The sequence below is a fragment of the Momordica charantia genome, assembly GCF_013281855.1.
Source record: "Momordica charantia cultivar OHB3-1 chromosome 2 unlocalized genomic scaffold, Mcharantia_2.0 BLBB01000002.1, whole genome shotgun sequence".
NCBI classification, from domain to species: Eukaryota; Viridiplantae; Streptophyta; class Magnoliopsida; order Cucurbitales; family Cucurbitaceae; genus Momordica; species Momordica charantia.
This window is the reverse complement of record NW_028275160.1, coordinates 3961748-3978975: the sequence shown is the minus strand read 5'-3', so window position 1 is coordinate 3978975 and position 17228 is coordinate 3961748. Positions and strand designations below refer to the sequence as shown.

The 17228-nt window shown below is 32.6% G+C and overlaps 2 protein-coding genes, 1 long non-coding RNA gene and 5 other non-coding genes across 9 annotated transcripts; 1 reads left to right on the top strand and 7 right to left on the bottom strand.

Moving 5' to 3' along the window:
• Nucleotides 1-2968: 2968 nt before the first annotated feature.
• On the bottom strand, nucleotides 2969-3044 carry LOC148212679 (small nucleolar RNA SNORD36). The gene has a single exon (XR_015789505.1). It is a non-coding gene; the product is annotated as a small nucleolar RNA SNORD36 (small nucleolar RNA).
• Nucleotides 3045-3253: 209 nt separating this feature from the next.
• On the bottom strand, nucleotides 3254-3377 carry LOC148212678 (small nucleolar RNA snoR80). The gene has a single exon (XR_015789520.1). It is a non-coding gene; the product is annotated as a small nucleolar RNA snoR80 (small nucleolar RNA).
• A 94-nt stretch (nucleotides 3378-3471) lies between these two features.
• LOC148212677 (small nucleolar RNA Z152/R70/R12) lies at nucleotides 3472-3583 on the bottom strand. The gene has a single exon (XR_015789527.1). It is a non-coding gene; the product is annotated as a small nucleolar RNA Z152/R70/R12 (small nucleolar RNA).
• Nucleotides 3584-3677: 94 nt separating this feature from the next.
• On the bottom strand, nucleotides 3678-3764 carry LOC148212676 (small nucleolar RNA R11/Z151). The gene has a single exon (XR_015789534.1). It is a non-coding gene; the product is annotated as a small nucleolar RNA R11/Z151 (small nucleolar RNA).
• A 76-nt stretch (nucleotides 3765-3840) lies between these two features.
• LOC148212675 (small nucleolar RNA Z157/R69/R10) lies at nucleotides 3841-3940 on the bottom strand. The gene has a single exon (XR_015789525.1). It is a non-coding gene; the product is annotated as a small nucleolar RNA Z157/R69/R10 (small nucleolar RNA).
• A 2673-nt stretch (nucleotides 3941-6613) lies between these two features.
• LOC111010990 (peroxidase 39) lies at nucleotides 6614-8240 on the bottom strand. The gene is made up of 4 exons (XM_022284592.2): nucleotides 7949-8240; nucleotides 7648-7839; nucleotides 7339-7501; nucleotides 6614-7239 (listed from the first exon to the last, which is right to left on the bottom strand). The coding sequence occupies exons 1-4, from the start codon at nucleotides 8165-8167 to the stop codon at nucleotides 6827-6829; spliced, it is 987 nt and encodes a 328-aa protein (XP_022140284.1). The 5' UTR covers nucleotides 8168-8240; the 3' UTR covers nucleotides 6614-6826.
• On the top strand, nucleotides 8007-9638 carry LOC148212674 (uncharacterized). The gene is made up of 2 exons (XR_015789252.1): nucleotides 8007-8147; nucleotides 8930-9638. It is a non-coding gene; the product is annotated as an uncharacterized LOC148212674 (long non-coding RNA).
• A 3730-nt stretch (nucleotides 9639-13368) lies between these two features.
• Nucleotides 13369-15646, bottom strand: APO4 (APO RNA-binding protein (DUF794)). Of its 2 annotated transcripts, XM_022285076.2 has the most exons (3): nucleotides 15515-15646; nucleotides 14983-15213; nucleotides 13369-14510 (listed from the first exon to the last, which is right to left on the bottom strand). In XM_022285076.2, the coding sequence occupies exons 1-3, from the start codon at nucleotides 15574-15576 to the stop codon at nucleotides 13781-13783; spliced, it is 1023 nt and encodes a 340-aa protein (XP_022140768.1). In that variant the 5' UTR covers nucleotides 15577-15646; the 3' UTR covers nucleotides 13369-13780. The 2 variants fall into 2 exon arrangements, with proteins under 2 accessions (XP_022140768.1, XP_087976501.1); XM_088120375.1 differs by having other exon boundaries at nucleotides 14983-15635.
• Between the last annotated feature and the right edge of the window lie 1582 nt (nucleotides 15647-17228).

Here is a 17228-nt window from a genome sequence, read left to right as displayed (position 1 = left end):
TTAGTTATAATGTTTAAACTATTTTCGATTTAATCTCTGTTTGTGAATGTTAAAATGGCTGTAAAAACAAAGACGTGTAGGTTATAATGTATTTTTTTTTATACAGTGTAGGTTGTTTTCGAGTTAATAATGGAAATTTTATATAATAATGACTAAAATTGTTTAATTTATTTTTTCCTCTCCACCATTGCTTATTTATTTATTTATTCTCTTTTTTTGGTGCTTTGATGAATCCTTTACTTTGTCTTAATACTTTTTTATGTTATTTTTTCATTGAGGTGGAACATTAATATCACTTCCCAAGTAAGCAAGGAATATACTTCCACTCTCAATAAAAAAAATTTCCAATATTAACTGTTACAATTTTTTTTTCCAATTGATCATTTTAATTTTTCTTATACAATATTCTGAAATGCATGGCGATTTTCCACCAATAGGTTAAGAAACACTTTTGTCCTGTAATTTAAATTTGGTAATAATTTAGTCTTGAATTTTTTTTTTAACTAAACAGGGATCAAATATGTTTTTAATTAAAAATTGTTATATGATAAAATTTGATATTTAATTTTAATAAAAGAAATTTATTGAGACAAATTTTGAACTACCAAAGACTAAATTGGATTTTCGTCGAGAGGTTCTATGATTTAGTAATTGTTTCAAGTAAATGTCCATTCTTATGAGACATAATCAAAGGTTCTATGATTTAGTAACTATTTCAAGTAAATGTCTATTCTTATCTTACAAATTAAAGTTTAGGAGCTAAATTGTTATTTTTGACATCATCAATAATACTAATTTATTCTATATATTTTACTTTAATAAAATAAATATCCAGATTCCTTTTTGATTGTTTGTCAAGGTTTGCAAGATTTGCCCTTGGTAATATTTTGAATATTTTGATTAACAAATTACTACTACTTGGTTCTTCATTTACCTTCTAATTGAACTCTTCTCACCCCCATATAATATATTTTGGAAATTTTAAGTGGAGGACTAAATTAACAAATTACTACTACTAAATTAAAAAATGTCTATTAATTTTAAATTTTGCAACGTAGTTTTCTAGCAATACTCTTTTCTATGTCTCTTTCGTTTTTTCTTATATACAACAAGAATTCAAAATGATTTTCCTAAGGGATTTCAATTTAATTATTTTAATTACTTTGTTTTGTATTTCAGTTAATTTAAACGTGTTCATTTAGACTTTGTATCATCCTTTAAAACATTAGAAAATTTATCAAAATTAAAAGGTCAATAAATGTATATATCCATTAAAGAAAAATCAAAATTAGAATTCAATATACCATAAAACTCAATTATGTCAATACATGTATATACCAATTCAAAAATTAACAAAATACGAAAGTCAATACTGTATATACCAATAATTACCTCACTTAACACGTTTCCTACCCTACTGGCTGTGGGTCGCATGAAATTGCATGAGACCAAAAGGTGGGACGGATCAATATGGAATTATTACCCTACGCTCATTCTATCTTTTCACCCTGGTTGATCATGGTAGGAATAATTCAAATAATCTATGCAACTTCAACATCTCCAGATCAACGCAATTTAAAAAAAAGAATAGCTTATTCCTCCGTCTCTCATATGAGTTTCATAATTATAGGAATTGGTTCTATAAGCGAGACAGGACTCAATGAAACTATTTACAAATAATACTCCTAAAACCCGATGATAGAGATCATACTGAGAAACAGAAGAATTCCGTATGGGTACAACTCTTATTTGAACGAAGTGAAAAAAATGCGATCTTTGTTGTCTAATAGAACAAAGACTAATACCTTAATTGAGTCAGTCAAGATCAAATCTGTTTATCAAAGTGCTTCTCCGATTGCTCAAGACATCTCTCTCAATCAAAGGTGAGAGTAATAAATTTTATCATTTACCAATAATAATCTTATTTATTACCTTATTTTGAAATTTTAAAAGGATAAATTTCAAAATCTCCCAGCACATTTTTAATAATTTTTTATTAAATCAATTTTCAAATTCTAATTATCAATTTTAAATTAGATTTAAGTTAATTATTTAAATTTCATTATAGAATTCATTCCCTGAAATAAAAGCTCATTACTAATAATTTTTTCTTAAATCAATTTTAAATTAAATTTAAGTTAATTATTCAAATTTCATTATAAAACTCGTTCCCTAAAATAAAAGCTCATTACTAAAATTATGCAAAACATTTTTTAAAACGTGTTATTAATTTTCTGCAATCGGCCATACATTTTCTTTCATTTTGTCAAATGAAACTCATTTTGAATGAAACCGTATTTATCAAAAAAATATAAACTAAAGAAACTAACATATTAATTACATATGATATACAGAAAATTTATCATTACACAGTCCTAAAATTCGATCACGCACTTTATTGGGTTGTACTTTGTGCAACACTCACGGAAATTTTGAAGGAACAGGGGAAACTTAATTAGTTTTTACAAAAATAATTCTTCACAGTTAAATTCAACAAAAATAATTAATTTAACATATTTTCAACTTTTGTTCAGTAATTCATGAAACAAATCGTTCGAGAAAAGTAAAAGAAGATACTGAAAAACAAACGAGATTCATTGAAAACACAATTGTATTTGTTTTATTTTCTTGTTTTGTACAAATTCTAAAACATAGAATATAAAACAGTTCAACGTTTGAACATGACAACCTCATCCACAGTATCTGGTCAACGCAGGATGTTCTTCAACTGGCCTCTATAGATGGATGCTGAACAGAGAGGCAAATTATGACAGACTGGTGTACATGATTCTACCTGTCCAAAGTAAGGTAAAATCTACAGCCGAACTCCATTTTACCACAGACGAAGCTTTAGTTTATGAAACCATCGATCACAACATTCCTTTATTAGAGGAACAAGTTACCTTTGAAAGGAATATAAAACCAAAAAGACACCGGCAGATATTTTTCAAAGATTATTGAACAATTCTGAGCATCAGTTTTAAAAAGCTCGAATTTGGAAACTTCATGGAATGATCAGACATCATGAATATCATCATTTGCTCAGATGGATGTTTTTGAAAGCGTCTTTTCGTGACCATTAATATAGAAACAAAAGTGAAGATGGCTGAAAAGCCTAAAACAGAGCACAGATGCAATTTCAAATCATATTCCAAGTTAAATAATTGATTTAAAGTAGTCAATGGCCGCCGATGCAAATCAACCCCGGGTTAGCAAACGACTGGATATAGCAAAAATAAACATAGTTGCCACAAAATGTCTGTGGTGTTTCCAGGATTAAATGGCATTGAGGTAACCATCAATCAGGATGGCCACAGTAATGAATATGGCGTCCGAGCCATTATGCCAAGAGGAACTGTGTATCCCCCAGAATTGGTAATGGACGCTGTGCGCTAACCTATTATATTTTTACTTAAAATCACACAAAAATTAATCGAAAAACAGTCCTAATGCAACAAATGACTAAACAAAGAAGCTCAGTGGAAGGAGAAGTCGTTTATTATATAGGCTCACGGCATAACTTAGTTAAAAGTTACGGCCACTGCCCAAAACACGTCTAAGTGTTTCATCTCATCATAGCTTCATCTTCCGCTAAACCAATTCTACAACATAAATGCGAGCAACTAAACATTAATGAATCATCAAATATAAAACAAAACTTCAAATTTTAACAAAATAGGCTTCAGTGTGTGTAACAATCAGATCATAGATAGAAAAATCTCACTGAAATCCGCTAAGATTATTAGAAATATCATCATGAGCCCGTCGAAAAAAATATGCAATTCAAGAGAAAAATCAAAACAAGTCAAGAAATCGAAACCACGATTCTAGCGAAATCAAGAGAGTGCTCAGACAGCCAAGGGTATATTAATCAGATCCCGGGAATTGTGCCCAGATCAGAAACTCTAGTCCAATTAAATAGCCTCATCACCGCACCACAGCGCATATCCAAAAGATGAAAAAAGAAATTGAGATTTGCAGTTGAGAGAGGGAGAAAGTAGAGTGCTTTGAAATTGAGCAAACCGCAGAGGGGAAAGATGGAACAGGTTCAGAAAAAAATTCGAATACGAATAGAATCACGAAGCGCACAGATGAAACTCACAAGTTGAGGAAACAAAGATATGAAAGATAAAAGGTCGAATGGTAAATTTATAGGCCATCGACCGGAGAAATTAGGGTTTCTCATTGTCAACTGCTTTAGGGCTTTTCTTAATTTCTTTGGCGCAGCTATTTGGTTGGGCCTTAGCGTAAAAAGACTTAGCCAGCTGTAATCTAGCCCATTAGAGAGGCCCAAGGAGTGAAGCTTCCAGCCTCTTAGACCCATGACTTTCTCCTTTTTTTTTTTTTAATATTCCAATTTAAACATGGAGGCAACAGATTTAAATTTACGACTTAATAATTAATATCTTGTCCATTTGGGTCAAGATAACTCCGCGAATGGTTCAACTTAAAAAAAAAAAAAATGTTCACTATCCATCATCGTTCAATTATCAATTATTGTCATATTCACTTGGTGATATTCATGATCTTTTATAGAAAAATTCATTCTTCGACGACAAGAAGACGTGATACAAATTCATAATATACATTTTCAATTATCTTTATTGATATTGCTGCTATACAGTAGCATGTAATATGTATGAATGTCTTCTGAAACATATGTTCATTAGTTTAAAATCACTTGTTGATTTAAAGTTACGTAACTTTAGGTGCATTAAATCAAATTGAGGACTTATTGATTCAAAATCATGCAACTTCAAATGTATATTAATAAAAGTGAGTTAATCCTACATATTTCTCAAACGTTACCGAAAATAATTCAAAACACGTGTACTCATATATGAATCTAACATTCATGACATTCACATGAATTTCATCGATGGCAAATAATATCCAAAGTTATAATTATCTTAATAAATAAATTTATATTAAACATTTAATATTTATACTAGACGTGCAAATTAAACAAAACCTTACCTTAGAAAAAAAATTCGTGCTGATAATTTATTGTAAAAATGATAGCAAAAAATACTAATTGAAACAATAGTTCAAGAAAATGTAAAAAAAAAATAAAAAATAGATGGAGAGGAAAACGTGAACAATTTTACTTGATTTTATTTGTTCTTCTCGGCATTCGAAACAAAATTTGTTATCAGTAAGTGTCTAGGCACCACCATCCTTGGACCGTTTGAATTAATTATCTCTCAATTCTTTTGATTTACATTGATCAATTTAGACCAATGAACTAACCTATCATCATAGGTAGTTTGTCTTTTTAATTAACCTATATAATTGGTTATTTGTATTATTTGAACAAGAAAAACTTTAAAATGTTTGTGCTTTTCTCAATTCGGACCAATCTTTAACTATGAAGTCTTTATTGGATTTTGGTAAAATATTTGAATGTAAGTTGTTCTATATTGGGATAATACAACGAGGACATGTATTCCAATTACTCTAAAAGAAGCTCATGAACTTGAGTTTTAATCATCTAAATTGAAATATTTAAGTCTGGTATACAAGCTCTAGTTAACTCGATATAATTGGGGTTGGAGACAGAAATTTGTGTGATTATAATAATTTTTCACATAGTAGATATATTGTGAGCCGTGATTTTTTCTTCGGTTTGGAGTTTTTCCACATTAATTATTTTGTTTATTTATTTTATTGTTTTATTTAAATTTCTCAATTATTTTATACTTATTCCTTCTATGAGAATTTTTCCCATTAATCTTATATCATTAAATAAATGGATATGTTCAACGATCATATTTGTTTGTTTACCATAAATAAGTATTGGGTTTGAAGCTCTAATATGACAACACTACAACGGTTAAATGCATGTAGATCGATATCAAACTTTTCAAAATTTAAATCTCTAAAGTTGACTTTTTACTTGAAAATAATTGATACAATAATGATAATGCAAGAGTAACATGGCAAGACAAGGAAAAAGACTAACAAAGACTCATGATACCAACATAATAACAACTATTCATCTTAAAAGTAAAGATGAAGGTTACGCTCCTCACTAACTTTTCAGCAATGAAATTATATATATATATGAATTGTGATCTTTAATAACGTTCAATTGATTATATAAATTTTATTGCTTTGAGTTATTTTTTATTCTTTCGAGATTACTTTTTTACTATAAAAAATTAATTAGAACTTTCCTCGGATGATATGGTAAAATAATGTCATACTCGTAACAAGTAAAGTAAAGAAGGATGGAAAACAACAATTGCCCCTCAAATTTATCTTGAATTCAAAAATTTATATTAAAAGCTTGTTTTCCTTTAATTGAGAATTTATATATACAAAAGAAAAACAGGTAAAATAGTGCCCTTTTTGGCTTAGTCATGGAACGATTTATTTGAACCTTTATTTGATGAGAAATATTACGCTCTCTAATTTTTTTTTATGATATCATTTTTGTAAATTTAAAAATGGTTAGAGTACTAAAATTGTTTTTAAACGTTTGAAATATTCGAGGTTATAATACATTAATCAATCGAATCCTTTGTTGGGTAGAATTAAACAACTAGAAAAGTTATATATGGAAGGGAAGGCCTACAAAACAATAATGAATTTTGTTCTCTTGCACGGATAATTTATTCAAATCAGAATCTTATTAAAAAACAAAAGAAATAAAGAACAGTACAAATTACAGTGGATCACAATTATTCAAGCGACAAATTTCCCCAAGAAAAAAAGACCCCACTAGTTGAAACTAAAAACTAAAAGCACAGAGAACACAAAAGCAAAAGGTCACACTTCAACTTGTGGCAATAAATTATAGATTTTATAACTTAGAACCAATCCATCAACTATTCACCACAGCGCATCGCCTTCTGATCTCACCCTCCGTACCAGTCTTCACTTTAATCCGGCCCATTTTCTCCATTGATGCTGCAAACTCAGCGAAGAACTCTTCAATGGGTCCTTGAACGAGTTTCTGAACGAGAGCCAATGTGGTTTGGTCTGTGGTGAGGGCAGCATCGGATTCGAAAAGGCCCCTTCTTTTGAGAAGAAGAGAGTAGTAGCTAAGGTCAAAAGTGTTGCGACTTCCTGGGTCCATCTCCACCTTGCTGTTGTCGGTGGGAGTTTTGCATTTGTTGGCCTTTAGATTAGCGGCGTATTTGGGGTCGAGAGAGGGGTCTTGGTCTCCAACGCCGGTGAAATTGTAGAGTCGGTTGGAGAACGATGAGCAGTGTGCTATACCGATCGTGTGAGCGCCTGAAGTAATGGTTGCACGTAAGGTGTTTGATACAAGTACTAAATGAAGAATATATGCTCATGGGGTTCTTTAAGACTTTAGTTTTACTTTTAACTCACCTGATAGCAAGACTAAGTCTTTTAGATCAAGGCCTTGGTTTGCAAAAAGTCTTTGGAGTGTTGAAAAGTTTCCAAATGGAGGAGGGATGTCAGCCCGGGCTTCTGATGACCTTGAGATCACTCCGTCCCTTCGGCCAGTTGGAACTTGCCAAAAAGGACCTCCCTGCACATTGAAAATGAACATATTCCATTACACAAGGAAAATGGGTCGATCTTTTGTTTGTTATGTTTTAACTAGAAAAAACGAGCAAAAACAGCCTCAAATTCTGAAATAAGTAAAAGGGCATTTGGTTTTGTTTGAGTGCTTACTATGGCTACAACGGTATCTCTTGCAACCAAGGAAAGAACATCTGCACAAGAGACAACTCCAGGGCATTCGTCTTCAAGTAAGCTTTTGACTCTATCAATGAAGTCAAAGCCTCTGAGTGTTTGATTTGGTGGAGAATCCTTCTCAGCTTGGTTATTTGACGTGGAATTTATCAGCACCGACGCATCACAACCCTGTTAAGTAACACATCAGAGAGAAAGAGCTAATGTTAGTTGCAGAGAGGAGTTATAGGGATTGAGAATTCCCTCTAATAAAGCTAGAAAAGAAGAAGAGAAACAGTACCCTGACGAAACAATCATGGAAGTGCATTCTAATGAAAGTTGCTGCCAGTGAAGGGGCATTGTGGATATGCTGGTGAACGAAATCTAGCACAATCTTTTCAGCCTTTGGGCAGCTTTTGGCATAGAAGCCAAGCTGCAGCTGAGCTTGAGTTGAGCCTATCAGTCCCAGAAGACCAACCACAATGGCCAACGCCAAACAAGTAAGCCGCCCCATTCTCATTCTCCGAATTTACTACTGTTTTGTTAAGTCTTCAACCTGTTTAGAGGAAACAAGTTTTTTACTTGACATTCCAAAACAGAGTGAAGAGGTTATATATCCTAACGGAACAAGCAAGACAAGGAGCAAAATGTTGAAAAAGGTCCACCAGTGGAATTAAAATATTTTCTAGGTATAGCTTTACAGTAATCTGTATTTTAATCAGCCATATTCTATTAGAGGCCAGGTATTATAGATCTAATTAGTTAGGCCCGTTCCTTGTAGGACAACAGGAACAAGCTCCTTTGATTGTGGTACTGTTCAATGATAGAATGTGCTCACAGCAAAGAATCGGAATTCATTTTCTCTTTTCCTTAACGTAATGGCATTGTTTATTCTAAATTTAATTGTTTACAGAAAAGCAGTAGTTAGCCATGATTATCTTTTAAATCATGAGCCATGGGTCCACCTAGATAGATGATTTCTACAAAAAAAAACAAAATCCAGCTAAATATAGGCCATGTCCTGAAAATTATAGATGCATTTACCTTGCATTTTCTTCATAAAAATGCATATTTATCTTTACCCATGTTTGAAAAAAAAATTCATGATTAAAAAACAGAAAAGAACATCTCCTGATTTTGAGGGACTGGTCTAACAAATTTACAATTAAAACTAGCTGTGGATGTGTTACTTATACTGTAAGTTTGCATTGGAGTCCAATTTGACTATATCAAATCTTTGCGATGCTTTATTTATAATTGGTGGTGGATTTGTTGGGTGCAGGCGTCACTAAAGTTTGCAGCCCCAACCATATAATATCCATAAAAAGTACGAAACGACTTGATAGGCTCACCTGCTCTGGGAACAAAGCACGTTATGGGACTATTTTCAATCAATAATTGGGTTCTTGCATGGCGGCCAGACATGACAGCCGCCTTCCAATAGAGAGAGAGAAATGGTTTCATTACTACAAGACTTGGTCCTAATCGTAGAGCTGGGAAGGCACATGCGTGGCCTATCCAACTCCAAAGGAAAAGAAGACAGTGAACCAGTAAACAGCAGCGTCAAAGATTCCTAGTCTCGGCATCAGAGCAAATTTAACGGCCAAAGGCATGTGCTTTGGGAGGAGGTAAGAAAAGAAAATAAAACTCCCACTAACATGTTTGTGTAAGAACTCGAGAAAAATGCTTTCTTTGATTAGGGAGATAGAAGGATGGTCCCAGAAATAGGATAAAGAAAGAAAAGCTTCTGTGCTAGTTGATTATTATAGATTAGGATCAGAAAAGATAATAATATCGTAGTTCCAAACCTTGAAGCCTAGCTGATTGGCAATGGAATTTCTTGCACTACGGTGCAGGATTTGGTATAATTGAGTTCTTTTCCTTTAAATGATGTTCTCCCCTCATAAACTAGTTTGGTACACTGGAACATGTTATTAAATTGCCACTAAGATTTTGTTAATAGACGTAGAATATATTTAATCTTTTTAATACATTCTAAAGTTCTCCTTCCTAAATTAGGAAATTAGTACAATACCTAACATATAGATTATCAATATTAATTAGGAAGAAAATTATGCTAATCTTTTGATTTAAGGGTAATTTAACATGATAGTAAAATGGGGTCATATATCAAGCCTTGCAATATCATTTCTTTGTCAATTAATTAATTTTGAGAATTGTGTGCTGGGTCTATCAGTTTAGAATAATTGCAACACTTTATTCCTGCATAATGAAAAAAGAAAGACGAAGCTTGAAAGGACAAGGTAGGGAACAAAAAATGGCAAAAGTCATACTGTGCCAGCATATCATGCCCCCAAATATTGATTTTAGCCACTCTTTAAGCTTACACAAAGACGAAAAAGGCCCTGTTAGAGGAATGATAACCTTTTTTTTTCCTCTCCTTTGGAACCTTGGATGGGCTTATATCCTCTAAAATAAACATTTACAATACACCCCATCATAGACTGGAACCATAACCAAGGATCCAAAACCCATCTCCACCATAATCTCTATAATGTAGCTTGCAGTTTTGATATCGTTGGATTTATGAGACAGAAACTATAAAAGTGTTCGAATCTATATCCGGGAGTTATTAGAGGCAATAGATTTTCGATTTTACATCAGACGATTATTAAGAGAAGGCCGACAGCCACATTGGGGTGGTTTTTTCTAGTATTTTTTGCTTTACAAAAGCATATTTAATGAACACTTGGATCCAAAAACAGTGTTGTTATTTTCAAATATTCACCAAGCTTAAAAGGTGGTTGGGACCCAGAAAGAAAAAAAACAGGAACCGAAAATGACAAAGTGGTAATATTTGCTATACATAAAGCAAACTTAACAGGAGCTGGGTTTTGTGACTTTTTTTTTTTTTTTAATTTAACCAAATCATTATCCACGCTTTGTGATAATTTGTAGCTGACTTTATAATTATCTATAAGTTTGAATTGTTCTTTCAGATCACTCGAAGCACTTTTTGTCCATCAGAACATCAAAGAAAGGGAAAGGAAATTCAGGGGATCGAAACAAACCAATGAAGTGGCTCATAGCACTTGTGTACTACTCCAATGATCCCTGACAAAAGAAAAGTCGCTACGTGTTGAATGATCAACATCTGACTACTATTAAATTATTGACAAATAAGAGAGTGAAAAAATATATAATTTCTCAAAAAAAGTAACGAGTGAATTTCTTTATGGCGCTCGGCATAGAAATAGGTACTGATCAACACCAAATAAAGCATTAAATGATTTACTTTAGAATTCAAAAGTAGTCAATGATATGAATGGTTTAAATCACTTTGAGAATGATTCCATCATATTTGGAAAATGTTGCTCAAACAATAATCAACTTTGTGGCTCATAAAATGAATGACTTAAATCACTTTAAGAATGATTCATCATAGCCAAAGTGAGCATAGCTTAGTGGTATTTGGCATATACCTCCAAGAATGTCATTCAAACAATAATCAACTTTGTAGCTCATTTGTTATAAATTATAACAACATCTAATCCTAAACTTATGAATTTGAGACATCTCTCGAGGATCAAACTTTCAACTTTAGGAAAGATAATAATTAATTTTTATTTTTAAATAGAAAAGATAATAAGTATTTTATCTACTACTTATCTATACTTTGACTCTTGGATACAATATCTAAGGATAAAGTTCTAAAATTATTTCAAACAAGTAAAGTAAACCACGCTAACGAAAGCGACAAAATACAACGAAGGTACTATAGAATGTTTATTGTTTGGTTTTAAAAAAAAATAACATTTATGAACTTGCAAATGGTGAATTTTTGTTAATTATTCATTCTGTTACATAAATATAATGGATCTCAAGTGAAATAATGATTAACTATCATCCTTCAGATCCAAGTCAATAAGTTTTTCGTTAATTTTACTTAAAAAACAGACTCGACTCTCTTTTAAAGATTACGTTTAAGACTATCAAATTTTAAATTAAATAGTTGGAAGAAAAAGTTCTAATTTATATTTATGAAAAACTTTTTTAGAATTATTAATACGAAATAAAAGTATGACTATTAAAGTTGAAATGAAAATTTCAAATTTAAAGAACTGAGATTTAATCGGTACAAAATGTAATATTTAAAATATTTAATTATTTTATTAGTCCCCACCAAAGAAGAAAAAGGCTTCGTAGATCGAGATTATTTGCAAAAATCACTAATTTCAACTTCGAGTATGAGTTTCACTATTTAATAGAATAATAATATAATCGTTAACATATCCAACCTTTTTTTTTCAAGTAATATCCAATGAAATTTAACACCATTCAATTTTTATTTAAAAAAATGGACCACTCCACTCACCGATGGCGAACCATCAATTATTTACAACGATCAATTATTAATTATTCAATATAAGATGCTTACTTTACCATTTATTAATTTAAAAGTTTATTATTACTTCACTGTCATCGATATTCAAATATTATATATAACAAAAAGGGAAATTCCAACTGTTTTATAATCAGGTATAGGGGTTTTTTTTTTCATTATTATTTTTTCTCGAGAAAGTAACCAAGTATGGTTCGATGGAACAATCAATTTCAAGCTAATCAATAACTTATTATTATTATTTTATAACTGTTTTATAACCAAATATAGGTTTTTCCACTTTCATTTTATTAATCAATTTTTGAGGTTTGAATTTGCTGTCTATATAGTCATGAAATTACAAAAGGAACGCTATTAGTGAAATTTGCAAGAGTATCTAAACTCATTTGATCACTAGTTGACTAACGGAAAAGAAACGCTATCAGTGAAGTTTGAAAAAGTATCTAAACTCATTTGGTCATTAGTTGGATGAGTTTAGAGACCGTTTAAAACCATTTTTCAAACTTCAAAGATTAAAAGTATCTTAGACTAAGTAAACACAATTTCAAAACTCTATGACCAAAAGTATATTTTCCCCTAAAATATATATCTTAGAAAATGGAACTCCGAATCTTCAACCTCTGTGAAAATAAGTAATGCATCAAACTTGCTCACGTCAGTAATAAATAATAAATTATTTTCTTAACTTACAATGCAGTGATGCATTGAAATTCATATTTGTTTGTCCGAGGATATTGAAGTTTATATTAGATATTGATTAATTTGACAGTAAATAATGATAAATTTTAGGAAAAGGGTTTTATTTCATCTTGTATACTATGACATAGTGAGCTAATTTACAAAGTTTAATTTTATCAAAACAAACCATAAACTTGAATAAATAGTAAAATTAATACCACTTTAAAACTATACTCTGAGAATCGTTCCTAGACCAACACATAAATCATACAAAGTTCAACTAACAAAAATATTAAACCCCAAAGTATGTGCCAAAACCCAATCATGCATCATTTAAAAATAGCAACAAGATCGAGCAGGAAAATAAACCTCAAAGAAATCAAACTCAAAGACATCCAAAAACACCCCCTCGCCCCAAACTAATTACATTTTCTAAAAACTAACGGAATGAAAACTAAACTAATAGAAATTAGTTAGTCCAGAAGTTCGACGAGAAAAAAAAAAAACATGTTGCACTTGGCTATGGCTATGGCTATGGTAACTATTACCCAACAGTAAATAACTTTCAAAAAGTGAAATGATTGATCGACCTTATGCATAACTAAATCATTTTTCAGAATTTTGAATAACTTCTCATGCAAAAGTTCCTTAAAATCCATAAACGGCTTCAAGAACATGTATGAAAAAATGAGTGAAAGGAACAACAATTCCAGAGCAAGAATATAAATCTGGACTTTACATACAGTGATACAGTTCTTCTATAAAGTGCCTCCCATTACTTGTTCTTCTCATGAAAAGAATGAAGGCAGATTCTACAAGACATTCTTTATGAACTTGGTTTCAACTATTGATATCTCAACTTCAAAATTATTAAACTTTATGAGCTACAAAACTTTTCAATAACCTTCCCATGTTGGCATGATTTCATGTATGATGTTTCTCTACCTATATATTTAAAAAATCACCCCAAGAGATAATGTAGGAACAAAGAAAATAAATAGGAAATTAGTCATGGTCACCTGAAAGGTCTTGAACTGAAATCGAGTGAAGTGTTCTGGGCAAGCTCCACATGAACATAAACAAAAGAAGATTTCAGAGATTTTGTTGAGTTCGTGGTGATAAGCCTTGAATTTTCATCATGCAATGATATTTAGATGGTGCAACGACGCCGGCCTGTGTGCAAAGAGCCACCACTGCTGGTACATGTCCATAATAATCCCTTCCTTCGTCGACAAGCATGGGAGGATCTTGTGGTCGCCGATGCCATACAATATTTGGAGGAACTAAATCGTCTACATTTGCCTTCTCCCAGAAGTGGGAGCCTCGCCAACTCTCATATTTAAAAACCCCACAAAGTCTAGCTTTGTGTCCTGATGGCCCAACATGAACTTCTGAGCAGTATTTACAGACCTTAGCAGGATAAACCATTAACAGTTTCTGCACACCGGTTCTAAGCGTTTCCCATGCCTTGAGAGTTACATTTGCTAAAGGCATCAGCTCATGACTTGACAACCATTCATCTCTGCCTGAGCCACCACCATCTGAATTCCCAGTGCTTGAAGACAGATTTTCATCATTTGGATTGGCTCCAGCTTGCCAGCATAGCTCGGCAACTGCTGGAACACGTTCAAAGTTGAATCTCTCATCATGTTTAATAACATCTTGGAACATGCGATGGAGGTGAAATGCTTCTACTGGGACAAGAACATCATTCAAATCACCTCCGATCCATTCATGAACCCGATTCTTGGCACCACGTTTGTAACCGCCACAACTCCGTATTAGATGACCTTGCTCACCGACATATACTTCTGGACAAAATCTACAAAATGATCCTAGGAGTTTCAGAAGCACAATTCACAAACATGTATTCAGTTAACAACGAAAATCTAAAATTAGAAAGAACAGACTTACACAATGAGTCTAGGAGTTTTAGAAGCAGCATTCACAAACACGAATTAACATCAACGCCTCAAAATTTTAAAAAGAACAGATTATACATGCGGTCCTAGCGCGTATAAAGAACTAGATAATATATATATATATTATTGTATTCATTGACCTCACTTCATGTACAGGAAATTTCCTATATCTGCTACTAGTCAGGAAACAGAAAATCAAGGTCACGCAGAATTTCTGACAAAAATGGTACTACCCCAATACACAGATGAGTTCAAGGAATATTCAATTTAGATTAAAAACTATGTAAAAAGATAGGAAAAAGAAAAGAAAACAAAGTAAAATCATGACACAAAGATGAGAAATTAAAGAGAGTTTGTTCAACGGACACTGACTTGCAAGAGACAATTGGAAATGCCTTAAGAAGAGTGGAAACTCCATGAATAAGTACTGCCCTAGCTTCAAGAACTTGTTGTGCCACTGGAATCATGGCATTTATAGGATAGAATTTCGCCCGATTTTCAATTCTCTTCGAAATCATTGGACGGAGTTTCTTAAGGTCGACCTTAGAGCTATAGCACCGGTGTAGCATGAATTCCTGCACAACGTTCTGAACCAATTTCCTTCTGAGAGCCACAAAAGCCATAGTTGTCATCAAGGGACAAGCACTAACATTTCCCAAATCTTAAGAGAAAGAAAAGCCACAAACTTGAAAGCATAAATTGAAGTCCTAATCCAATCGCAGCCAAAAGGAGGCATACAAATTCTGGGAGATTTGAGAAAACATAGCGTGAGCCGAGTGGTTGAGACGGCGAGTAAGAGAGATGGTTTAAGGGACAGAGGATGAGATTTCGAGAGACGAGAGAGCTTTCAAAGACAAGAGGGACCAACTAACAGAAATTCGTAGAGATGAGAAGAACAACATACGCTTCGAAACAATTCATTTGCAGAAATGTGAGATCCAAATCAAGTTTTGCAGTTCCAGACATCGATGGGGAAAAAGAGGGCGCCAAGGCTCGAGCGCAAGTGACCACAATCAACCAGACTTGAGAGGTAATCGGCAAAGCGGACCGGTCGGGGTCAGTAGTTTACTTCTACCCATCTAAAAGGCTAAAACGACCGAGCCGAACCAGTAAATCGGGTTCACTAATATAAATCCGAATCGGTCCGATCAGCTCCATTCATTGCTTCAAAATCCGGGTTTTTTCCGGTTTGATTACCTCTATTTCTTTTACCATATGTTTGGAACCAGCTTTGGAAGGATCTGGATTTGATATCTTTTTTTTTAGCATATGGATTTGAAATTATTTTGCGTGTTTGATTGGAATAAAAAATAAATAGAAATCAAAATCTTGATTTGATCTAATAAAAATTTCCATCCAAAATAGATAGTTGAGATCACAACAATTTAAAAGTTGGATAAACAAAAATGAATGAAGAAAATAAAAGAAAAAACATTTGATCTGCTGAAAATAAGTAAAACAAAAATGAAAGAAGAAAAAAAAACATAAGTAATAATTTTAAAAAATTACCAAGTTGCTGAAAGGAGTGAACTTCAACAATTGCCATCCTCTTCTCTTGATTTCTTAATGAATAGGTGGAAATAAAAGTAAAAAATAAAAATCTCTGGTCTAAGTAAATTTTTTCTTTGAAGATAAAAAATGAAACTCCATGCAAGTCTTCAAGAAGAGAAATCCTCAAAAGACTCACCTTCAAGCTACAACGTCACCATGTCATACCAAAAAAATAAACTAGCTTACTGGTTGGTAAGACTAATGATAAAGAAAAAATTAATACTAAAAGAAATTTTGATTTAATTACTCATATGATTCTTATGGTTATATTATTGTTTACTAAGGGCAAAAGTGTTCCAATCAATCACGCGGTGGAAATGGATGAGGACGAGAGACAATAGAGATAAGTATAGGAAGAAATAAAATTAAAAGAAATTTAGGAAAAAAAAATAGAAAATTCTTTTCCTCGAAGTGCTAAAAAGGCCAACCCATCGCAATTGAAGAGAAAGTTGGGCCCATCGGAGATAACCCAATTTTCTATTTTCTCAACTCCCAAGAAGAGCCACCACAATCCTCAATCGCCCACTCCTCCCGATCCAAAACTTCAAGATAGAATTCAAACAGGCCCAACCTTATCCATATTTTACTGTCCCAAAATTTATATTTTTTATTTTCCAACCTAACCATTCTCATGCATCTCCTTTATAATACGTATTTTTACCTTTTTCTTAAATTACCTCAAATATATATGTCTTACTTTTATCTACTTTAATTTTGCCGAAAAAGTTAGTTGGTGTTGCCCCTCCTGCATTCTCATTACGACACATCTCACACGTCCATCTCAAAACTGCTTGAACCGTGCCGGCAACAGGAGTCGACACGCGATCAAGCTTGGAAAATGGAAAATCCCATGACCATGCTGACCGTTTCCTCCTCAGACGCCTATTTTGACCCATCAACCAACAAATTCAAAATCCTTTGTACATAAGAAAATAAATTAATTAAGATTTGAGATGATGAGTTGGATTGAGATCAGTCGTAGTTGTAGATATGATGATGATGATGATGAAGAAGACAAGTATGGATGCAGAGAGTGATGGGCTTCATCCTTACGTGCCTTGCAAATG